The 25,779-nt window shown below is 42.2% G+C and overlaps 1 protein-coding gene across 1 annotated transcript in view; it reads right to left on the bottom strand.

The window, feature by feature from the left end:
• The window catches only part of PIGR (polymeric immunoglobulin receptor), a 39,762-nt gene that overhangs the window by 4,819 nt on the left and 9,164 nt on the right, over positions 1 to 25,779 (bottom strand). The window contains exons 2-10 of the mRNA XM_074222545.1: positions 22,008 to 22,085; positions 20,531 to 20,875; positions 17,260 to 17,919; positions 15,896 to 16,222; positions 13,345 to 13,662; positions 11,195 to 11,297; positions 10,423 to 10,544; positions 8,839 to 8,964; positions 8,442 to 8,500 (exon numbers count right to left, since the gene is read on the bottom strand). Coding sequence (XP_074078646.1) covers positions 8,442 to 8,500; positions 8,839 to 8,964; positions 10,423 to 10,544; positions 11,195 to 11,297; positions 13,345 to 13,662; positions 15,896 to 16,222; positions 17,260 to 17,919; positions 20,531 to 20,875; positions 22,008 to 22,047 — 2,100 coding nt within the window. The 5' untranslated portion in view covers positions 22,048 to 22,085. The remainder of the gene's footprint in view (positions 1 to 8,441; positions 8,501 to 8,838; positions 8,965 to 10,422; positions 10,545 to 11,194; positions 11,298 to 13,344; positions 13,663 to 15,895; positions 16,223 to 17,259; positions 17,920 to 20,530; positions 20,876 to 22,007; positions 22,086 to 25,779) is intronic.

The following is a 25,779-nucleotide window of genomic DNA, read 5'->3' on the forward strand; positions in this document are numbered from 1 at the left end:
GTGTGAGAGTTCCAGGGTGGAGCTACCTCAGAGGGTCTAATGAATGGAGTGTATCTTCATGTATTTTGGAGGGAATTATTCTTTTTGAATGAGGGGAAGATTGTATACTTAAAAAAAACTCCCATCCCACTGTATATACTCATGAACTTGGTTAATGCATTGATCAACTTTGCCCTAAAATGTTGCTTTTTTTTTCTTTGTTATAAGGGATGACTCTGAGGTTGGGGTAAAGGGAAAGAGATATTGGGAAATAAACATAATGTAAAACTAAAAGACTCATCATCTTCCTGTTTCTCTTCTACTTAAAGATGACATAATGGGTCAAGAGTCACTAGGGATAAAGAGATAGAAGAACACCAGGGGCCAACCAGAAAAAGAAAGGTGAGGCTTGACAGGTTTTGCAACAGACAAATGGAGTCCATACAAGGGATCTGGGCTGGATGGATCCCAGTAGTGGCACAAAGTGCTATGGGGAGAAGAGAGCCCATCTGAATTTGGGCAGAGTCCAAGGCCCAGAGAACTATGGAGAGTAAGCCCAGAAATCTAATCAGATTAGAAAGTCACCGGACCATTCCATTTGACTGGTATATTCTATTTATACAAATATGATTTTGGTTAACTATGAAGGCAGAGTAATATTTCTATCAATTACTTCTTTTCTTGTGAATTCCACACTTGACATTCTATAGAAATTAGGAGCTTTTGAAATGGAAAACTCCTTCCACAGATGTAGATCATCAATTCATCTGCAACTTGTGGTCTTTAAGAGTTAACTGGGAAAATAAAAACTTAAGTGATTTGCCCATGGTCATGGAGGAAGGAGATGCGTCAAAGTCTTCCTGACTCTGAGGTTGGCATTCTTCTATCATGCCAGGCTCTCTCCCCACCTTGGAATACATCATTGTAGTTTTCATCATCATCATCATCAGACAATCCTGTGAGATATTTTTATACCCATTTTACAGTTTGGGAAACTGAGGGAAATAGAAATTGTGACTTGCCAAGAGTCACATCACCCAAATAGTAAATGTCTCAGGCAGGATTTGAAGCCATGTCTTTCTGACTTCAAATTTAGCTCTCTAACTAATATGTCATATGGTCTCAACACTTACTTGAACTCTCCAACAATACATGACTGTCAGTTTAACTATCCTCTCCACTAAATGATAAAGCACTGGACCCAGAGTCAGATAAACATGAATTCAAATCCAGCCTCAAACACTTACTAGCTGTGTGACCCTGGGCAAGCCCCAAACCTCTGTTTGTCTCAGTTTCCGATGGGGTTAATATTAACACCTACCTCCCATAGTTGTGAGGACCAAATGAGATAATATATGTAAAAAAGCACTTAGCACAATAGCCTATAAAATGGGGGTAATAACATAGTAGTTGCTGTACAAATGTTTAGCATAGAGCCTGGCACACAGTAAGCACTTAATAAACATTTCTTTCTTTTCTTCCTTCTATGAGGACAGAGAATATTCCTTCTATGTGGTACCATGATGCTGTGGGAGAATTGAGTTTGGCATCAAAAGACCTTGGTTTGAATCCTGGCTTCACTACTTCCCTATGTGTGATCTTGAGTAAGTAAGTCTCTCTTTTCTTATCTGTAAAGTGAAGGGAGCTGGACCACATGATCCCTAAGTCTCTTCCAATTTGAAATGTATGGCCCTATGAATCTTAGTGGATAGTCTTCATGGGATTCTGTGGTTTAAAAAAAGTCATCCCTCAGTGACCATGATGAAGGACGGGAGCAGGATTGGAGCAGAGGTTCTTTGTACATGTCCATGTCCACCCCCATTCCAAAATCATGGAACCACTCTCTTGTCTGGTTTGTGGCAAAGAACGGAAGTAGGAGATGGATGCTTGGAAAAACAAGCATGTTAGAGTAAGTTTAAGAGGACTGGGGCTCAGAGTTAGTCGTCAAGTGTGATTACAATCATTAAGTCTAACATGTTCAGGAGCTAAATGATCACCTCCCTCAGCAACTGTGAAGCAACCATCAGAAATTTAGATGATAAAATCACACTGGATCCCAGAATAACAGTATTTAAGGGTTCAAAGGGACCTCAGCAGCTATCAATTCAACCCTGCCCATAACAATCCCCACTATAACATAACCAAGTGGTTTTCCAGCTTCTCCTTGAACACCTGTAAAGAGGGGGAGCCCACCATCTTCTGAAGCAGCTCCTTCCACTTTTGGATAGCTCCCATGATTAGGAAGTTCCCTCCTGATATCAAGCCGAAATCACCCTCTTCCACACTTAGTTGCTGGTTCTGCCTTCTGGGGCCAATCTAGAACAAACCTCTTTTATGTGTCAATCCTTCAGATATTTGAGGATAGCTCTCATGACCCCATGAGTATTCTCTTGAGTTGAAGCCCAGTTGCTTCTACTGATCCTTCTATGACATGATCTCAAGGCTCTTCATTATCCTGATATATTCTAATTCAACTAGATGAAAATAGATTATGGAAAGAATCCAGGGCTCAAGCCAGTCACTCTGGAGAAGAGACATTCCACTAAAGATCTGGAACCTAGAGACCCTAAGTGTTACCTAGGATTATTTACATGGAGTCAGCTACCCACACAGGGGCCCAAGGGAAGTCTGTTCCCTTTGTACTTGTCAGATAGGGAAGCAGCCAGGACCTGAGCCATCTCTCAGCATTGGGCTGAATGCCCTGGTATTCTGAGAAACTCCTGACTAGGGAGTTCATTCCTCACTGGCAGAAACCACAGATCAAATTTCATCTATTTCACCATTTTACAAAGGGCTGATCCTGGCACAAAGCATGATCAGGACATACCCCATATGTCCTGATTCAGATACATTGTCCTCACCATTAGAATGTTAAGCTCCTTGAGGACAGGGACTGTTTTGCCTTTTTCTCTGTATCTCCAGTGATTAGTACAAAACAGGGATGGCTAGTTGGGGACAGGGTCATATGCCTGAGTTCCTCAATTCAGTGATTTGACCTCCCCAGCTTCAGCCAAATAGTCTCCCACTCATCCAAGCACTAAGTTCTTGAGAGCAAGGATTACTTGTCTTTGTAACCCCAGTACCTGAGTAGAGGAGTAGATAGAGAGCCAGCCTTGAAGCCAAGAAGACCAGGGTTCAAGTTCTGTTTCTGGCATACTCTAGCCATGTGACTATACTTCCTGGGCAAGTCACTTAACCTCTCACTGCCCTAGGAAAGTCTCCAAGACTGCACAGTGCAGAGGTGCCAGTCTGCATTGGTAGAAGAGGTATGATAGACCCATAAAAGTGAAGGTCTAGCTCCTATTTCTATGCACAGTGTCTTATCCACAGGGGGAAGTTAACAAATGTTAGCTGATTAAATTGGTGTTTTTGGGATTACCATGGTTGAAGAGGATCCCTGGGCCCACCCAAACACTGTATCTCTCATAATATGCACCATTTTATAAGGCACTAACCTGCTATGCACCAGACTCTGTGCTACTAAGTGATTTACAAATATTGTCTCATTTGATCCTTATAATAATTCTGGGAGGTAGGTGATATAATTGTCCCCATTTTACAGATAAGGAAATTGAGACAGATAAAGGTTAAGTGACTTGACTAGAGTCATGCTTCTCACAAATATATGAAGTAGCTCTTGAATTCAGGGTGACTACAGGCTCAGCAATCCATCCATTGTGTCTCCTGGCTGCCAGCTGCTTACTATGAGAGTCATTGGTTAATGTGAAAGGTAGTACCTGTGCACTCTGAAGTGGAAAGAACACCAGACTCTACCATTATCTGCTTGTGCAACTGTAGGCAAATTGCTGAACCTGTGTGACTTTAGTTGCCCTTGTAGAATGAAGATAAACCAACTCTTCCCCACCCCCAAGGACACACAACAACCCAGCTCTGTACTTATCCCATAGGAAACCAAAACTCAAAGGAAAAAAAGTTTTGATAACAGATATTTGTAAATGTAAAGGACTTGACTGACTTAGTGATCATAAAGCATTTAGTTCGATAAAATGCAATTAAATTTCAATTTAATTAGTTCACAAAGCAAAGTCCTCTGAGCTCAATGTGGGTAATGGCCCAGACTGTGTTTTGAGAGGAATAGAATGTTCTTCTCCTTTCTTGACCTTGGGAACTGGAAATCTTATGAAGACTCTATATCCAATCAGCCCTGACGGGGAGGTGAGCTGTAGCAAAGGGATTTGTAGGGGTAATGAGAAGGGCCCTTCTAGAAGGAGTAGCATGTTAGAAGGTTCATGTAAGTGAGCTCCTTAAGAGTAGGGACTATTTTTGGCCTCTTTTTGTGTCTCTAATGCTTATCGTAGTACCTGACACATAGTAGGCACTTTGTTGTTGCTTGTTTTCAGTCACGACACTTCGTGGGCCCATTTGAGGTTCTCTTGGCAAAGATACTGAAGTGGCTTGCCATTTCCTTCCCCAGTTCATATTATAGATGAGGAAACTGAGGCAAACAGGGTTGTGACTTGACCAGGTCACCCAACTAGTAAGTGTCTGAGGTGAGATTTAAACTTGTGAAGATGAATCTTTCTGATTCCAAGCCCAGTGCTCTACCTACTGCACCACTTAGCTGTCCAAACTCCTTTTTATTAATTGACTGGGGAAGATGTTATTATTGTTGTGTTTGTCCTTCATTTTTGAAGAAGACCATGACATCAGAGAAATGATGGCATGACTTGCACTTGACTTTGTTTTGAGTGAGGGAGAGCTGTGCAGGTCACTAGTCTCACTTTCTCCTCCTGAGCCATCTGGGTCTAGTGACCAGATATTCATCAAGACGACTGGAGATGGCACAGGGAGACCTTGACTTTTTAGTCTAAGGTGTTTCGAGGTACTCAGTTAGAGGGAGGTAATGCCCATTCAGTGAATAGGCCTCTTTCCTGAGGAAGCGTCTTGAGGAGGAACTCAACTTGAGTGCAGTTGGAACAATGACAACCATGACATTTAATCAGTTTGTAGCTTGAATTACTGAAGCATCAGCTTTCCACCCATGGGTGTTGCTTGGATGATGGTTATTGTTCAAGGATTTAATCAATCTGGAAGAAATTAAAGCTATCTATAGTCATATGAAAAAATGCTCTAAATCACTATTGATTAGAGAGATGCAAATCAAAACAACTCTGAGGTACCACATCACACCTATCAGATTGGCTAACATGACAAAACAGGAAGATGATAAATGTTGGAGAAGATGTGGGAGAGTTGGAACACTAATTCATTGTTGGTGGAGCTGTGAGCTGATCCAACCATTCTGGAGAGCAATTTGGAACTATGCCCAAAGGGCTACAAAAATGTGCATACCCTTTGACCCAGCAATATGCTTCTAGGACTGTATCCCCAAGAGATCATAAAAATGGGAAAGGGTCCCACATGTACAAAAATATTTATAGCAGCACTCTTTGTGGTGGCCAAAAACTGGAAATCAAGGGGATGCCCATCAATTGGGGAATGGCTGAATAAATTGTGGTATATGAATGTAATGGAATACTATTGTGCTATAAGAAATGATGAACAGGAAGACTTCAGAGAGGCCTGGAAAGACTTATATGAACTGATGCTGAGTAAAAGGAGCAGAACCAGGAGAACTTTGTACACAGCAACAACCACAGTGTGTGAGGAATTTTTCTGGTAGACTTAGAACTTCATTGCAATGCAAGGACTTAAAAAATTCCCAATGGTCTCTTAAGGCAAAATGCCTTCCACATCCAGAGAAAGAACTATGGAATTGGATTGCAGAATGAAGCAGATCATTTTCTTTTGTATTATGTTTTGGTTTGTTTTATGATTTCTCCCATTCATTTTAATTCTTCTATGCAACATGACTAAGGTGAAAATGTATTTAATAGGAATGTATGTGTAGAACCTATATAAAATTGTATGCCATCTCAGGGAGGGGGGGAGGGAGGGGGGGGAAGGGAGGGGGAGGGAGGGGAAAAAAATCTAAGATATATGGAAGTGATTGTAGAACACTGAAAAAAAAATAAAATAAAAAAAAAAAAAAAATTCTCCACCCTAATCATTAGCCCTTCCCCACCCTGTTAATCTGTAGAGCGATGTGTGAGTCTTTCCTTTGTCCCATACTCAGAGGAAGATAGGATCCTGTTACAAGGCCCTATAGCATGTCCAGAACCTCTCTTCTTACTTTCTCCTTTAGTCTTTCTAAAATGAAATCTGCCTCTCTCCCTTCACCTTCTCCTTTCCCACAATGATAGAATGGAAAGAACTAGAGCTTCTAGTCCCAGCTCAGCTTTGTGTCCATTAGGAAAGGAATTTCCCCCACTGGACCTCAGTTTCCTTTTCTGTGAAATGTGGTAGGTGGGCTGCATTATCCCTGTCCTTTCTAGCTCTAATATTTAAGATTTCTCTGAATCCCAACAGGAAGATGAAGTGAGTAGTGGGGTCCAAAAAAGGTGTTAGGATTTGACATATGATGAGTAACCTCCTTCTAGGAAATAAATTGAAGTCTCCACAGAAGGCAGGAAAAAGTTACTTTAATCAGCTGAGTGTACAAAGATAGTGTGACAGAAAGATCTTAGATCCCACTGACTTCTTCAGAATAGACATCCAGAGAAATGATTTAAGTCTCAGTCCCTCTAAAAGCAGAGAAGTTCCTTAATTCCCTCTTCCCTACACCGCCATGGGAGGGGTAGGTATGTATGTGTGGGGTGGGGGGAAGGGGGGCTCAATGGAAATTAAACTGATGAATTTTTGGATCCCCTATCTTCTCAGAGAAAAAGATGAGAAGGGAAAGTTAGGCCCAGGCTGGAGTCACTAAGCCACAAACCCCAGGTAGGGAGCAGGCAGTCAGGGGAAGGCAAGGAGGGCAGATGTACAGACCACACGGAACAGAGGGAGTGCTGGGGATAGTGATAGGATCTGAGAAAAGGTGATCCTGGTGGTCATGCATGTGATTGAGTCATAGAGAGAGGGTAGTAGGAGACAGGATGTAAATGGAGGGATCCACTGGCATCACTAGGCATCACTATGACCATCCAAGGGAATTTCACTGGCCATGTTATTAGACTGCAGCAAGAAGGCGGTGTAGGCCATATCTGCCTCTTCCTTGGAAGACTGTGGGAGAAACAACAGGTTTCAGCACTTTTTGTATCAGTGGGTAGGGGAGAATGAAGGGGAGAGCAGAGTGAAGAGGACTGAAGTCATTGTCCATGCTTCCAAAGTACAGAGCAACACAACCATTCACTACCTAGGAGAGTCCTGACCTCCATGTTAGGCCCAATGCAGTTGCATTCTACCCTAACCTTGCGGGTAGAGACGGGGTGGGGGAGAGAAGAGAGACTGGGCTGTCCTGATGATCAGAACATAGAAACCCCTAAAAATAACTGCCCTGCTCTCACTGCCCTCTTTTGATCCATGGAGTGGAACAGCCCCTGTTAGCCCTTATCTTCCCCTAAGAGGGAATGGGGGTAAGAAAAAAAATTCAGTACTAACCAGATTGGATAGGTATGGACAGATGGATGTGAATGCACAACCGAGAATGTGAGAGAGAGAGAGAAAGAGAGAGAGAGAGAGAGGAAAGGAGAGAGAGAGAGAGAGAGAGAGAGAGAGAGAGAGAGAGAGAGGGAAGGAGGGAGGGGAGAGAGAGGGAGAGAGAGAGAGAGAGAGGGAGAGGGAGAGAGAGAGAGAGAGAGAGGGAGAGAGAAGAAGAAGGAAAAGGAGAAGAAGGAGAAGAAAGAGGAAGAGAAAGAGGAGGAGGAGAAAAGACAGGAAGAGGGAGAGAGAGGGAGAAGGAGGGAGGGAGGGAGAGAAAGACAGAGAGTACTTTTCTTGCATAGGAAACCCAAGAATGGGAAATACCTAATCCAAGAGAATGCAACATTATTGGTAAGACTATATATTATCTCTCTTAGTAGAATCTAAGTTCCTTAAGGGCAGGGGCTGTCTCACTTTCCTATTTGTACCCCCAGCACTTATCCTGAGTCTGGATCTTAGTAACTGCCTAATCAAAGCTTTTACAGTCATCTATGATTTCAGGCATTGTGGCACCTGACTGGGTTCCCTGTGCCCCTCAAATCACACTTCACTGGCAACAGCCTCACCTACCTGCACTTAAGATGTGTTGAGCAGCACCCTTAAATGGTATAGCCAATCTGGTCCAATACTCAGGGGACAAAAGACACCACCTGATCACTTTATTTCTATTCTTGGGGTGCATTTTCACAGCCTTTTTCTACCTCCTACTCAAAAGGGAAGAGCTAACTGTAAATGCAGCCCACCTGGTACCCCTCCCTTTCCTTCCTCTCCCCTCTCATGCACACACGACATCACTCCATCATCCTCAGGCACAAGATAAAGCTGTCATGTTCTGTGAAGAGGTTTTCACCCTGTACTGGTGTCTCATAGCCCCTGAAGGTAGGACTGCAGATGATAGCCGATGCCTAACTACAACACCCTCATCCTCTTGGGGTGAAGCTGCCAGTCTCCCTCCTTACCCTTTTGACTTGCTTAGGTTCTTGGATCTCCTCAGGGTTCTCAGTCTGAGTGATGAATTCTGTGAGAAGCGTAGAGGAGCAGTTAGAAATTCCCAGAGAGATGGCCCATCTTCCACTCAATGGCTCCCTTCCCAAGCCTAATATTCTTGCCATATTTTAGAGCAGAAATAATTAGCTTAAAGATCACTTAGTTCATTTTATAACTGGAAACATCCCATCTAAGAGCTGGAAAAGGGGGTAGTCCAGTGAGATTAAGTGACTTGGCCACCATCGCACAAATACTCAGTGGCAGAACTGGTATTCCAAACCTGGGTCCTCTGATTCAGAATCCACAATCCCCTCCCAGCCCTGCCCTCCCCACACATTTCTGAAGGCTCCCTTGGATGAAAGGTCATACCGATTTCCCCTTCTAGAGTAGACTCCTGAATAGAAGACCCCATGTTGTCATTGGCTCCAAACTTCCTGGGGTTCTCTAATTCTGACATGCTGAGGTCAGTTCTGTAACTTCCAATCGAAATTCGATCTGTCCAAGGAAGAAGAATTACACATGGAGAGGCAGAAGAGAATGTGAATAATAACAGATAGGGTTTCCTAAGCACTTAACAAATATCCTCACAATCACCGGGGGGGTGGTTTATAAGTGTTATTATTATCCCCATTTCACAGTTGGATAAAATGAGGCAAAGAGATATTAAGTGACTTGCCCAATGTCACACAGCTAGTAAGAGTCTGAGGTCAGATCTTCCTGACTCTGTCCAGCACTCTATCCACTGGGTCACCTAGCTGCTTCGAAAACGCTTAGAGACTGAAAATGAGATTAAACACTGGGAATTCTATGCCACAGCCAGAACTAGGATGGGGTGAGGGTCCGGCTGCATTCCAAAGCTGATCAGAAATGATCTTTGCATGATGATTATATCTCTTTCCCCTCTGTAAGTAGGGATTTCTTTTTTTAAGGAGGTGGTCCTGACCTGTGATCTTGAGTATCGAGGATCCAGCTAAACTGACCTTTTTGCTCCTATCTCTCACCTTTGGCCCTCTTCATGGGCTGTGCCCCTACTTGAAAGGCCCTCCTTCTTCACATCCGCCTTAAAATCCCTAGCTTACTTCAAACCCCAGCTGACAAGCCACCCCCCATGGGAAGAATCTCCCAACCTCTTAGATCATAGCCCATCCTCCTCCAAATGAGACTTTGTATTTATTGCTAAATATTGACAGATACACATGCTGTTTCTTCTGGCAGAATAGGAGAGCCCAGAGGGCAAAAACTGTTTTCAGTTTTATATCTGTAAGTCCAGCACCTAGTAACATGCCTGGCACAGGGTTTAAATCGTTGTTGATTGATTAAGAAGAAAGAAATACCAGTGTAAGCACTCTTTGCCTATACACGCTGGCAGACTTCATTATTTGAGACTAACCTGAGGTACTTAGAGGTTACAAGATTTGCCAGGGATGTATGTGTCTGAGGGAAGATGTGATCCCAGATCTTGCTGATTCCTAGGCTAGGTGCCCTCTTTCAGGTAATTGATCATTTCAATTAAGTAAATTCAATAATGCTTGGCACTTATAGTTCTTCATAACTTTTAAGAGTATATTCATATCTATTATGTGCTTTGATCCTTAGAACAATTCTTTGAGGACAGGTATTTTTATGTTCATTTGGCGTATGGCACAAACTAAGGGCATAACTAGTTCAGTTATGCAGTTAGTAGCAGAACCTGGACTCCCAAGTCTCTTTTTACCCCCATAGCAGGGGTGGGGAACCTGTGGGCTTAAGATCACATGTGATTCATTACCCCTGCCTCAGACCTTTCTATTTCAGTTATCTGAACTGTCCATGGTAGATACCTGTGCTTGTTAATCTAACTAAAGAGAGAAAGTGAAATCTGTCCATCTTTTTCTCTTTCCTCAATCCTTTCTATCCATTAGTACAGAAAAGTTTGTGTGTTAGGATACTGGGGACTGAAATGGGTGAACTCACCGCTGAACCTCCCTCGTCGGACTTTGATGACTCCTAGGGCCACAGCACCCACAGTTAATACTAATGCCACAGGCACCAGGGTAGAGACCAGAACACTAGAACCTCCTCCCTGTTCCTCCGTGCTGGAATGAGAAAGGCAGAGAGACAAGTAGGAGGGTGGGGTGGGGGAGGACTGGCAATGGGGAGAAAGGAGCAATGGAAATTGGAAGTGCTCCAAGGTGACTGAAGAGAGGTTGGAGGTCAGACTTCTTGTATCTCCCAATGCCTGTTGAGACTTTGAGAGCATATTAAATAGGTCATCAGAGCCAAATAGGCTCCTAGGGATTCCAGAGAATACTGAAGCCTGGAGAGGTGTGGCATAGCTTGAAATCAAAGCCAGATCTCCAGAATCCAAAATGAGTGCTTTTTCCTCATCCCTGTAGCCAATACTCCAGAGCACTCTTGGGTCCACTTCCTCTGATAGCATGGCTTGAATAGGGGTTGTGCCATCTCTACATTCTGAATTCTTACCTTCACTTGAGAATTGAAATGGTTCAAATTATTTTTAAAAATTCCTAATTAGGGGTAGGGTACCAAGTGGGACATAATTAGAGTTTCTGGGCTTTCAGAAAAGGATCCTTTAAAGCAAGGAACAGGACTATAGGTATAGCTTTAACCTTTTGCATATTCAAGTCAGGAAGATGAGGAATCCCTCAAGAGGGCAGGGTGCCTACCTGGGACCTGCTCCAGAGTAACCTATCCCTAAAAAAAAAAAAAAAAGGAGCTTGCTGACCTTGCCAAGTCTGTAGGCACTTCAGGCTCTTTGGCTCTGACTTTAGGCTCCACAGCATCTTCATTTAACACAGCATTGGCTGGTTCGATGTCTTTCCTGGAGACTGAGGCAGAGCAGAGTTGGTCATAGGTTACACAGAAGGAAAAGAAAAATCAATACTCTCAACTTTAAAAAAAAAAACCAATGGGAAGATCAGAGCTGACAGAGACCTGAGAAATCATTTAGGATCCAATCTGTTCATTTTACTGATGAGGAGGAAGACTAATAGAAGTTAGGTCCACCTTTAGTTGTTCCTAATTGCCTACAGAATAAAATACAAATTCCTCAGTCTGGTAATTAAGACCCTCCAAGTTGAGTTCCATCTTACTTATCTTTTGGCACTCTACTATGCTCCAGGCAAACTAGATTGCTAACCAATACCATCCACCCATGCACCCCTGGCATCTCAGCTTATTCCAGCTAGTCATTTTCAGAGTCCAACTTAGGTGTCCCCTCCCCCTGGAAGCCCTCCCTGATTTCCCTCTGGCTAAAAGAACACTCCCTTCTCTAATTTTCTCAGAGTTTCTGGCTCCTAGAGATCCCTCATTTGCCTTTCATCACATTGTACCTTGGACCATGCTTATTTGGGTTCATGTAGGTAGCTTGAGTTTCTTGAAGGAGCAATGTTCATCTTGCATACCCAGAGTGCCTAGCACAGCACCTGACACATGGGAGCAGGTGCTAAGAAATGTTTGCTGGGTAGTCATTGAGCTGAAGGTCACATAACCAGCAGTGCTCTCTTCTTAATCCACCACCTTTCTGGGTAGCCCTGGAAGGATTTACTACATTCAAGTTTGGGAAGAGATTGCATTTGGGTCTCAGGGATCAGGAAACCTATTCGGGGTCCTTGGGGTACTGCAGTCAGTGCTCTGAGGAGTTAACAGTGAAGGTCAGAGCAGAGGGATAGTGGGATCGTAGCTCCAGGCTTCAAAGGGACCTGAGCCTACCTAGTTCAGCCCCACTCATCTTGAAGATGATGAGGAAGCTGGGACCCAGGGGGATTCAGTGATTTGCCCAGAAGTTGCATAGGTAACTCTCAACTAGAGTAAGTGATAGATGCAGCATTCAAACCCAGGACCTGTGACCCCAAATCCTTCACTCTTTCCACAGAGTACTATCATGGGGCCCATCTGGTGGAGAAGGGAGGGGTCTAGCCAAAGAGAAATAAAAAGCCCCCTCCAGCTTGTTTGAAGCTGTCACTCCCTGTTAAGGCTTATTTCACTATCATCCTCAAAGCCTCCTTTTAAGTGTTTTTCTATGTGCGCACTGAGGCCAATTCCTTCAAAGTATCAAAAAGTCCTTGTAGAACCAGTCTTTGGAGGGGGTGAATAGGCCTGGAAATGCTGCCCTCTGGTGGTAGTTTGGCAATAAGCACATACTTAGAACAGCCCCCCAGGAGCACCTCAGACATGGTTAAAGAGCAGGGACTGGGTCAGCCAGCCTCAACTTTCCTCTCCATGGTGTGATATCAGGACTGTCTCCCAGCTGACATACCTGAGACATCAGACTTTAAATGGCACATTCCACCTCCACCCCCATGCTCCCATGGGAAACTTTCACTCTCATCTTACATTGTTAACCAAAAGTTTTTGCAGGGGTCATAGATTAAGGGCTGGAAGCATCCTTAAAAGTCCTCTGTTCCAGCCTCCTCATTCTACAGATGAGAAGATAGAAGTCTAGATAGGAAAAGTGACTTGTCCAGTGTCACCCAGGTAATATGTTCCAAGGGTAGGATTTGAACCCGTGGCTTCTGGCTCCACATCCAGTACTCTTCTCATTACACTGCTAGTCAAGAAACTGTCAAAGTACCTTGAATGTAATTGGTGCATCATAAGTGCTGAAGGAATGGATACAGGAATGAGCAAATGAATGAGAGGGCGTGTAGGACCCAGCATGAAAGAGAGAGACACACAAAGACAGAGACAGAGAGAAAGACAGAGACACAGACACAGACAGAGACAGAGACACAGAGAGAGATGCAGAGAGACAGAGAGAGAGACAGAGAGAGAAAGGGGGGGGGAGGGGAGTCAAATGGAACTAAGGAGTTGGCCCAGACTAGAACTCAGGACATTGTCTGGAAACCTGGGTTCTACTGTCGACACAAGGCTTACCCTCTTCTTCCACAGATACAAAGACTGCGGTTGTCTGTCCGTGGTTCTGGCCCTTCTTCGCACCACACCAGTACCATCCTTGATGGTCTCTTGTGACAGAGTTAAAGTTAAGAGAAACGATCTTGCTGTTTTTATTGCAGTCCACAAAGGCTTGGCTACTCCCCTCCTCCTGGGTAGGCAGGTTCTCACATCCCTGGTTGCTCCATTTGCACCAGTATTTCTCATGGGAATACAACTTGCAGGCAAAGTGGCAGGAGATGTTGAGAGACTGTCCCAGCTGGGCTGTGACAGTCTTTGGTGCTTTTAAAAGTGGCTCATCTGGGAACAAAGGAGAAGGCCCAAGTTGATGATGGAGAGGTGAGAAGAAGGGTCCATGGGAGGTCTATGCAGAGGAAGTACCTAAGGCCCCTACTGCTCATGACAGTGATGAACTAAAGAGTGCTCTGACCATTGCACCCTCCCACTCAATAAATTCCAATGACTCTTCAGGATCAAAGAGAAATATCTCTGCTTGGTTTTTAAAGTCTTTCCCAACATGGCCCTTTCTATCTTTCCAGTCTTCTTAGTCTTACTACCCTCCATGTATTCTGTAATCCTATGACACAGGCCTTTTTGCTGTTCCTGCAACACAACACTCCATCTCCAGACTGTTTGCCTTTTCACTAGTTATCCATACCTGGAGCGCCCTGACCCCTCACCACTTTCTCTGAGTTTTTATTGTCTTCCTTCAAATCTTACACTCAACAGGAGACATTTTCCAGCCTCCTTCCTCTTCCCCTTACTGTTAATGTCTTCTCTCTGTGAATACTTTCTACTTACATTGGAAATATCCTAGATATGCAGTTATTTGCATATTGTCTCTTCTGTTAGGATGTAGCTCCCTCTGGGTAGGGACTATGTTTTTGCCTTTCTTTTTATCCCTAGCGTTTAGCACTTTGCCTAACATAACTTCTTTAATGAACACTTGTTGACCGATTCCCTGAGCTAGGCTAGCTATTATATTAATGATTGCTTAGATTTATCAGTATACTTTCAGGTTAGGAAATGTCTTCATAGTCGTTATTTCATTTCAATAGAATGTAAACTCCTCAAGAGCTTGAAACTCTTTCATTTTTGTGTTTTTTGGAGGTCAACTTGATAAGAACTCAGACTCTTGCTTTTGCTAAAGAGGAATAGGAAGCCTATTTGATGTGCTCTGGGGGCAGATGACTCTAGTGTCTAGCACAGTGCATGACGCATAATAGATGCTCGATAAATTCTCATTGGCCGAGTGATTGGTCCTCACTCCAATCCTATTATGAGAACCTCCAGTGGGCACTAAAAGAATTGAACCAAGTCATGTGTGCAACCTCCCTGAACCTAGTCATGATTGGGGTATTGGAGGTACTCTCCTGAACAACCTATGAAATGAACTCCAGGGTCACCTCTAAGCCATAATGAGTTGTAGAGTTAGGGGAGAATTATATAACATATAATAGATGTTCAGATAAAATGACTTTGATAATTTAAAGATATTGCATCAGTGTGAGTGCTTCCTTAGCTAATAATAAAATAGGAAACCCCCCCTAAACCTTAATAAATATTTTTCATTAATTGCTATGGCCAACCCCACACCCACCCTCACATATAAACTTTATCTATTGGTCAACTTCCTAGAGGCGAGCTTCTCTGATTTAACAAGGCTGGTCCTGTAAGGGCCAGCACAAGGTCCTTCACCAGGCTTAACAATCTTGGCACTACATTGTGCTTCCTCTCACTACACTGTAGACAATATATAAATAATAACAAAATTCAAGTATTTTATCACCACTAATACTGACTGCCTGGTCATCCATAGCTCCGAGTCAGATGGGATAGATGCATTGACATCAATGTGATTTTGTTCCCTTTCATATATCTTTAGTTAGTACAGAGGACTGGTTGGCCTATTTGAGTAAAATTATGACTTCAATTAGTCAGTCAATCAGTAAACATTTATTAAGCACCTTCTATATACCAAGCACTATGTTGAGCAGTAGAGATATATAGAAAGGGGCAAAAGACACAACCAGACCTTGCTCTCACAGAGCTCAGTTTAACAAGGGAGATAGTATACAAACAACTATGGACAGACAAGACATATATAAGATATAATGGAGATTACCCACAGGAGGAAGACACTGGCATTAACAGGGACTGGGGAAAAGATTCTTATAGAAGGAATGAGGAAGGAAGTTCTCTACGAGGTTAGGGGGATACTTGAGTGTTGAGTCTCAAAGTGTGAAAGAAGACTGTATCTTATACAAAGACATTTCCTAGAAACTTGGATTGTCCTACCCACTTCCTCTACCTAGAATTATTATCTGCCATGGAATTGAAGGGAAGAAACCTTAATCTGGAATTGTGTTTGGGGTGGAAAGGTAGGGAGATTGTCAAAATATATGTGGAAGGAGAAATAGTCAGTGTGGTGTGATTCTGAGCATTAGTGTCTGGACCTGTGGAATGGTCCCTGGAAAGGTCCTGTTCACAAACTCCATATTACCTCTCCCCTTGTCTTTGACCCAGTTCTTACCATCAGTGACTTCAATCTTCATGGAAGACTTCCTGTTGTGCTCTCCATTGCTGAGACACCAGTAGAAGCCTGCATCTTGAGGGGTCAATTGGTTGAATAAAACAGTGAAGGTGCCATCTTCTGGTTGGTCAAACAGGGCCACTCTTCCCTCATAGGAATCCTCTACATTTCCCAAATTATCTATCAGCTTAGTGCAATGGCTGCTACTCTTCCATTTGCACCAGTACTTCAGAGTGTTGTTCTTTTTGGGGTTGTAGTGGCAGGTTACTGACACAGAGCCACCAGATGGGCCTTTCACCAGTAAAGGACTCTGGGGGACAGTGGTCTCTGAAAGCACAGACAAAAGATGGTCAGAGATATCTCAGAATAATCATAATCCTGCATCATCCCAGAGCTTTTCTTCCTATGAGCTCAGCTAATTTACTGCTAGTGTCCTCCTTCTGTCTGAATTGTTTTCCCCTTACCAACCCCCAGGCAGAATGAGAATTGAAACAACCATTTCTAGTCCCACTCAGTAGAGAATACAATTCAAGTTTCACAAAATGTTTGGAGAAACTAGCATCCACCATCTTGATAAATAACCTGGGCTTTTTCCTTCCCTTCCCTCAACTATCCTAGACTTAGAGGCATTTAAAAGTCACATCAAAATAAGATACAAGTTTTCAACCTCTGACTTCCTATAAAATATTATTATTATTATTATTATTATTATTATTATTATTATTACGATTATTGAGAAGTGCAATGGGAGAGGTGCAAGACATTAAGACTAATCCACAGAGACAGTCAACTTCCCAAAAGAAGCATAGAAGTAAGGTAAACCTACTTTCTTCACCTCCACCCACATTCTCATTCTTCCTCATCACTTCCACCCTACACACATGTGGACAAGAGAGAATATTCAGGCTAATTTAGGAAGTAGACAGAGAAACAGGATGGACTTCATCAGGTCCTGCTATGGTTTTAGAATTCTCAAATTCACCCTTTTAATGTCTTCTGCCACTGGGAACAGGGAAAAACCAGGACCACTGAAATAATATGTAATCCAGAAAGGTCTGCTTCTGCAAAGGACTTACCTCCTTTCCCCCCAAATCTCTTACCTCAACTACAAAGGAGAAATAAAATAGGAAGACTGAAATCTTCTTTTGGACTCTCCATTTTTCAGATATTTGTGGAGAGGAAACAAAGCAGGGATAGTAGGCAAAAGAGAAGGAGACACCCTTGACTGGAAGTTTTCTGAAGACAGAAACCAAGATTTTTTTTGTCTTGGACCCTGGAAAGTCTAGACATTGGTACATGGAAGGTTGAAGAGAATTATCAGTTGTCTGACCTCTTTCCCCTCGGCCTCATCTCCCTTGCCTCACCTTCAGAGACAAAGAGCTGTAGAGCTCTAATTGGCCCTTCTTCAGACGGTTGACCATCTATCTGAGCTCCACAGTGGTATAAGCCTGCATCCTCTTTTCTCACTCGCATGATTGTGATGCTGAAGGATCCAGGTTGAGTTGTAGGGGTAAGCAGGATTCGTCCATGAGTGGCATTATTTGTAAATTTCAAGCTGTTGACGACCAAGTCACAAGTCTTGTCTGCCCTCATCCGGCACAGAAACTTAGGCATGCTTGTCACTGTGCTTCCCAGGTCACAGTTCATGGTCACTGACCCCCTTTGCTCAGCATAGATCAGTTCAGGTTCAGGCTCCAGCAACTCTATGTTAACAGTCTTCTGGATTCCAGTGGCACTGTCCTCCCCAATTCCACAGATATAACTCCCAACATCTTGCCTCTTGAACTGACTGATAATGACCATAAAGGCCTTACTGGTGGTGCCACTGATACTGAAGCGGACTCTTCCTGTGTAGTCAGAACCCACGTTTTCATGAGAATCAATGACCAGTGAACAGCTCTCACCATCCTTCTTGCATAAGAATTTCCTGTCCTGTATATTCTCCTCCAGGAAAGGGCACTTGATGGACACTGTCTTACCTACTTCAGTGATGATGACCTCAGTGTTATTAGGGATATTGGAACCTGCAGGATAGAAAAGGCAGGGCCCAGGGAGAAATAAGAGAAGAGCATAAATCCCACCGAAAATCCTGAACTGACCCCTCCCAACCTCCTCAAAAGAATAAGAGAATGTGAGGGGTGGAAAGAACTTCAGAAGTCATCTAGTCCAACTCTTCCCAAAGCATTACTCCTTTCTACAACATTCTCAGTAAACATATAGTTAGTGACTTCCAGTGATTGGGAACTCTAGTTTCTCCCTACATACTGACTATTTTTCTATACTGTTCCCTCAAAAAAACCAAACAAACATACCAAGGTTTTCAGTTCAGTTGTTTTTTCAGTCATGTCCAACTCTTTTTGATCCTATTTGGAATTTTTTTTGGGGGAAAGATACTGGAGTGTTTCAATATGTCCTTCTCTAGGGCATTTTAGAGATGAGAAAACTGAGGTAAACAGGGTTAAGTGATGTGACCAGGGTTACCCAGCTAGTAAATGTCTAAGTCCAGATTTGAATTCAGGAAAATGAGTCTTCCTGAGACCAGGTCCTCTGTACCACCTAGCTACCCATACTGAGAATTTGCCTAACCTAAAAATCTTTGACCCAATCTTTCTATCATCTCACACTATTGATTTCTATATCTTTTACAAAAATTCAACTTCACTTATTAATTCAACTTTTTCCTCAATCATTCACCCCTCAACCTCCAGCAGTCTGGCTTCTCTGATCCCACCACTCTATGACTACATTTGTCCTTTTCGAAAAAGACTTCAGGGAGGTAATATAATGACAAGCTCATGAATTGGATTTGAGTGAAGGGGTGCTGTGTTAAGTCCCAACTTCACTTGCTCCTCTGGAATCATCTGGGTCCAGTAGCCAGATGTGAATCAAGATGACTAGAGATGACTCTGGATATGAAGCAATCAAGGTTAATTGATTTGCCCGGTGTCACATATCTAGTAAGCATCAAGTGACTGACAACAAACTTGGGGATCTATCCACTGAATCATGTAGCTATCCTCTCACACTATAGAAGGTATTTCATAGGTTGCCCACAATTTTGTCACTGCTACATGATTTAGAGCAGAAGATTCCTAAGAGGACAACTAATTTGATCCCCTCATTTTACATTTAAAGAGCATGAGGGTCATAAATGCAAAGTGATTTTTCCAAAGTCACCTTTCCAGTAACTGATAGCACTGAGATTCTTTTTTTTTTTTAGGTTTTTGCAAGGCAAACGGGGTTAAGTGGCTTGCCCAAGGCCGCACAGCTAGGTAATTATTAAGTGTCTGAGACCGGATTTGAACCCAGGTACTCCTGACTCCAAGGCCAGTGCTTTGTCCACTATGCCACCTAGCCACCCCTAGCACTGAGATTCTAAACCAGCCCTTCTGATTCCAATCCCAATATGCTTTTCACTATACTATTTGGATATTTGAACTTCATTGCATTTATGACTATTAAATTTCTTATTAGTTTTAATCTATTATAGTTTATCTAGATTAAGATTATGGGGGGGGTGACCTATCAAACAACATGTTAACCATTCCTCTCAGATTCATGTCACTCATGAATTCGTTTAATATCCAGTTGGGAGGGATAATATAACCTACTCTAAACCATACTAACACCAGGTCCAGCTTAGAAAATAGTTTGCAGAAAGGGTAGGTGCCAAGTCAGATTCTAAAATAAGTAAAGTTTGTCTTTGAATTACCTATAAAACCTTTTCCAACTCCCTCACTCTCTCAGATTCTTTAAAATGTCCTCAGTCTATTTGAGACCCTTCATTTGAGCATTGGTAGGAATGTTCCCAGTATTCTCTCCCACCATTCCAATCTAAACTGTTATCCTTTTCTATATCCTATCATTTGCCTCTTTGATCACCTATTAGATACTCACAAATGACAATGAGCAATATGTAGCATGTAAAATCTATAGGGGCCTTCTGGGAATACAAGATCTTAAACCAAAGATAAACTTAAATGGTAAAAATAATGGCGCCATCCTCAAAGTCCCATACTCAGCTAGAATGGAAATTCAAATTTTTACTATGGTTTCAGATTTATAAAACTCTTAGTTCACAATATTCCTGTGAAACAGGTGATGAAAAAGTGTTCTCATTCATTGGAACTTGCAGGATAGAAAAAAGATGAGTTCACTTGGACTCTGAGAAGTTAATACCTGCAGTGTATGAGAGCCAAATCCTCTGTCTCAGAAGATATGTTTTATTCCATAATGCCTCCCTTCCTAAGACAAGAACAAGACCCATGTATCTCTAATGTTCCAGTGACAGAAGCCTTGAGATATCCAATGAAGAAGCAAAAAGGAGAAATATGTCAAACTATTTTAGGCCTGATAGACTTGTATAGTAATCTCATAGACTTGAAAGGGATTTAGAAAGACTATCTTTTCCATCCTTTGTATTCAGGCAGGATCATACCAGATCCATTCCCATCTCTTCTTTTTTAGAGATCTCTTAGGAGATTTCACAGCTGTCCTGAGAAAAACAGCCATAACAATGTCTTACATGCTTTGTTCTCTGGAAGTTTTTATTTGTTTTTCACCTAAATCCATCCTACTGCAGCCTAAATTGACCCTCCAGTCCTGTGCCCCAATGGCAGAAGTCTTGGTACTTACCCTGTCCCACTTCCAAGTTGATATCAAAGGACAGACCCCGATTATTTAGGCCTACACCACATTTGTAGAGCCCAGTGTCTTCATTCACCAGCTGTGAAATCTGTATTAAAAAGGAACTATTCCCTGGGAAATTGGTGAGGTTGGCTCTTCCAGTATATTTGTCTGAGACAAAAGCATTTGAGGAGACGATGGTTTCACAGGATCCCTTTGGTTTCTGAAGACAAAAGTATTTACGGTCATGCCGATTGACTGACGTGGATGGGTAGAAGCATTGTATGGAGACAGATCCACCTTGCACGCCTGTCACCTGTTTGGGTCCAAATATGGGACTCTTCATAGAAACCACTGTGGGAGAAAAAAGGAGGAATATGTTGAAGAGTATGGAAAGTGAAATCTAATTGTGGGGGTCACCATCAGGAATGATACCATCCTATTTTCCAGGTGAATAAGAAGCAAGCTCTAATTTTTTGCAGTTATATAATTCACTACTTCTACTAACCTAGGTCTACTCAAAATGATTCACTAATAGCATTTGACAAAATAATACCAATACTTTTTAGGTGTATTATGTTTTAACTTTCATAGCACTTCGTTCTTTATTATTTTATTTCATCCTTAGAAAAATCAATGTTTGCTTGTTAAGGTAGGTTATCCCCATTTCACAGATGAGATGACTGAGAATTATAGAGAGCAAATAACTTGTCCTTGATTGTTAAAGTGGTAGAATTGGAACCTTTGTCTCAGAATTCCTCCCTCTCTTTAAGAATCAACTCAGATACCACTTTCTACATAAAACCTTTCTTTGCTTTCTAAATTTTATTTTTACTCTCCTTCCATCCTCTTCCCTACCCTTTGAGAAGGCAAGAAATAGATAGAATATTGCTTTCTTGAGAGCTGAGACTTTTTCATTTTTGGTCTTTGTGTTGCCTGGAATAGAGTAGGTGCCTAACGAATCACTGTTGGATTGACTACCTAAAAGCCTAGTCACCTAACTCCCACCTAAGACTCTTCACTAGACTCAGTGGCTTTGGAACTGGATGCCTCTGGAATCTGTTCTCCACACTGCTCTGAAGTTCTACCACCTTTCCCACCCCTTCCATACCTTCTCCCCCTTAAAAAAAACTTTGTGGCCTCCATTGATTTTTTTTTTTTAGATTTTTCAAGGCAATAGGGTTAAGTGGCTTGCCCAAGACCACACGGTTAGGTAATTATTAAGTGTCTGAGGTCAGATTTGGAGGTACTCCTGACTCCAAGGACAGTGCTCTATCCACTGCACCACCTAGCCACCCCCCTCCATTAATTCTTACACATGCAAAGTCCATTCCAGACTTGGTATTTATGGTTCAAGGGGAAGATCAAAGTATGACAGGTCAGTGCATGGTGTTTGACATATATACTCGAGAAAGTGCTCACTTTTAAAGTTGGAAGGAAAATATGTCCAGGACAGGAGGGTGGGGATAGGTCTCCCCATACTCACCAGGGAGGACAGTAAGAAGGCAGGCAAGGAGGAGAGCCATTGCAGCTGTTACTGAGATTTCACTTCTGATATGAGACTCTGGAAGACAATTGTTCCAAGAATTAGAAAAGTTCTAGAGGTCTTTGCTGCAGTAGGGGAATGAAGGTTTGAGAAGATAGCAGGATTGTTTCTGTGGTGATATATTTATTACCTCCCAGGACATTTCCTTAAGGAGGATTCTCAGACTAATCATCTCTTCATTCCTTGCCCCTCTCCCTTTTCTGCTTCTTTTTATGTGCTGTCTTCTCTCATTAGAGTTGAAGCTCTTTGAGGGCAGGTACTAACTTACTTTTTATGATTTGTATCATTAGAACTTAGCACATTTCCTGGCACTGGTAGGTGTTTAATAAATGTTTATTGACTGCTACAAATAATTCTTCAGATTTCTGTGACAATTTTTTGGGTGGAATCCCAAATCACTTTATATAACATGTTGAGTTTCTATTTAATTATCCAGATTTTTGTTCAGTCATGTCTACCTCTTTGTGATCTCGTTTGGGATTTTCTTGACTGAGATACTTGAATAGTTTGCTATTTCCTTCTCTAGTTCACTTTTCAGATGAGGAAACTAAAGTTGACAAGGTTAAGTGACTTGCCCAGGGTTACATAGTTTGTGTCTATGGCCGAATTTGAACTGAAGTCCTGTTCTATCTACTCTGCCACTGCCTGAATTATCCAGATATTCCTCTATAAAAGTCTTGTTCTAATGTCTCTTAATTCTTCCTTATCTATATCTGTCAGATTCATCCTCTTCTCTCCCTTGGTACAGTTACTCCTCCACTCCAAGGACTCATCACCTTTCACCTGCAGTAGTTAGCTGGTCTCTCTGCCTCCACATTTCTCTCCTCTCCAAACCATCCTGCACATAGTTTCCAGACTGATAGCTTGTCAATCTCCTCTTCAGGAGGCTTCAATGGCTCCCTACTTCCTCCAAGACATTTGGCATTTGAAATCTGGCTCCAACCTATGTTTCCAGCTAATTCCTCTCCCCACCTCAAGTATTCTTTGTTCCAGCAGACTGAACCACTTGCTGTTGCCCAAATATGGAGTTTCAAATCCAACACCTTTTCTTGGCACTGTCTCCCATGTCTACAATGGTCTCCTTCCCTCTTTCACCTCTGCTTCTTAGAATTCTTGGCTTCTTTCTAATCCCTCCTATTTTCTACCAGAGTCCTTCCCAGGTTGCCTCAAATATTAATGTTTCCTCCCAAAATTATTTTGTTTTTATCATATATAATATATATATGTATATACACACACATATATATTTATATATTGTATTGGCTTATTGGTAAATACATTTTTTTTCCTTTAGTAGGACCTAAACTCCTTGAGGATGGGATCTGTTCCTTTTTTTTTTACTTAATTATATCCCCAGCATGATGGCTGGCATATGTTATTGTTGTTCAGTCATGTATGAATCATTATGACCCTATTGGGGGGTTTCTTAACATTTTCCAGATGAGGAAACCAAGGCAAATGAGGTAAAGTGACTCACCTAGGGTCACATGATTAGTAAGTGTCTGAGACCTGATTTGAATTCAGGTCATTCTGATTCCAGACCCAGGGGCCCATCCACTGCATCATCTAGCTGCTCTGGCTTGCACATAGTAGGCATTTAATACATTGGGAATGGAATTGACCTGGGCTTCTGGGCTTTTCTAGGTAGAGTTTGAGGCTACAAGTAGATCAGGATGGACTGTGAATTCATTGTCAGAATAACTGTGAATTCAGTCTGGATAAAAGAGCAGAATCTCATCACCAGCAGATTGGCAACCAGGGATGAACCATTTTGGCCACTCATGAAGACTGATTGTCATCAAAGCTGAGACAGGTGCTGCTTGTGTTGGTTGAGGGGCACCCACCTTGATGAAATCCTAGATCTTTGGAAGTAAAGAAGTATCTGCAGAAATGTCTTCTCTCTTCCTAACTCTGGAGGTGGCATGGTAACAATGGAAAGAGTGTAGACTCTGGAGGCAAGGGAACTGGGTTCAGATCTTACCTTTGTCATTTATCTTGGGCAAGCTACTTAATTTTTTGGAACTTCTTGTGAGTAAAATGTAGAAATTGGACTATATGACCTTTAAAGAAATCTCTTGCTTTAAATCTCTGGTCCCAAAAGATTTAAGTTGTGTCTTATGCTCCACTTAGGTCCTCTTCTTCCCTTTCTGATCCTACAACACCTAGCCCAAGGCAAAGCACTTTAAAGAAGTGATCTTGACTTATTTCTCTTAAACTTGATTGAGGGAAGGAATGCACAATAACTGAAAAATAGAATTTCAAAGTAGGAAGCTACCATAGAGAAAACCTAATTGATTCATAATGAATGGTTCAATATTTCATAGGACCAGGATAAGGAATTATCATTGTACAGTGTCAGAAGACCTGGGTTCAATTTCTATCTTTAATGCTAAGTATTTTTTGTGACTTGGGGCAACTAAGTGGTATAGTGGTTAGATTATTGGTCCTGAAGTCAGGAAGATACAAGTTCTTGAGTTCAGATCTGACCTCAGACACTTGCTAGATGGGGGAACCTGGGAAAGTCACTCAACCCTGTTTGCCTTGATTTCCTCATCTGCAAAATGAGCTGGAGAAGGAAATGGCAGGCCAGTCTAGAATCTCTGCCAAGAAAACCTCAAACTTCACAAGAAGTCATATAATACTAAAATGACTGAAAGACAACAACAAACAAAACAACTTGTGTGACTTTGGGCAAATCTTAATCACACTGGGTCTCAGATTCCTCATCTGTAAAATGAACTTAGAGGAGCTGCTTCTTGTTGTTGCTGTTGTTGCTAACTACCAAGCTATTTTCTCCAGCCATGGTATAGTGGAAAAGTCTTCTGGATTTTGCTGAATGAATCTGGATTTGAAGCCCAATTCCAGAGTCATCTTACATCTCTGAGTTTCAGTTTCCTCAATCTGTAAAATGATTAGTTTGACCCAGATGAATTCTAAGATCCCTTCTTGCTTTATATATCTATGAGCTTCTCTTCCATGGTTGATTCAAGAGCCTAGGTACATGGTATTGGAGACTCATGACTACACCAAAGGGAGAATAAGAACTCAAATTCATCTCAAGTCCCATCGCCTCCCTTTCCGGTAGCTTCAAATCCCATCCCAGAGAAGGAAAAAAACATAAATTCCCATGGGCTTTGTCTAGATTCGACAATGGGAACTATACTATTAAGGGAAAAATTGTTGGGAAAAAAATGTTGCGAAGGAGGAAGGAGCCCAGGCTTACCTTTGGTATTGGATGTCCTATAAACAGAAAATGATTGTCAAGGTATTGGTAATTGAGAGCAGAAGGGAGGACCCCATACCAGACAGAAGTAAACAGTTCTCTTGGCATTGTCCACTGGTTCCCTCTTTAATATGAGAGCCTTTCCTGGCTTCCTTAGGGCTAAGAATAGCCACCAGCAAATAGAATTGTTTTTCATCTTAATTTTTTTTCCTTTGGGGATTTCCCATCAAGGAAACATTTTATTTCCTTGTTGAGATAAAAATCTCCCTTTTCTTGAAAAGGAGAGGGGGGAAGAACAAGTGGGGATGTGGAGTGGCTCTTTTGGACACTAATTGCACCAGTTAATTGGTCACAAACTTCTTTCACTAGGGCAATGATTAACTTTTTGACTCTGGGAGAGCTAGGAAAATATATCTGCATAGTAAGGGAGAGGTGGGTGGGGTGAGATTTAACCAATCAGAGGGATCCTGGGAATGAGACTATTTTCTA

The sequence above is a fragment of the Macrotis lagotis genome, chromosome 2 (assembly GCF_037893015.1).
Source record: "Macrotis lagotis isolate mMagLag1 chromosome 2, bilby.v1.9.chrom.fasta, whole genome shotgun sequence".
Classification (NCBI taxonomy): domain Eukaryota; kingdom Metazoa; phylum Chordata; class Mammalia; order Peramelemorphia; family Peramelidae; genus Macrotis; species Macrotis lagotis.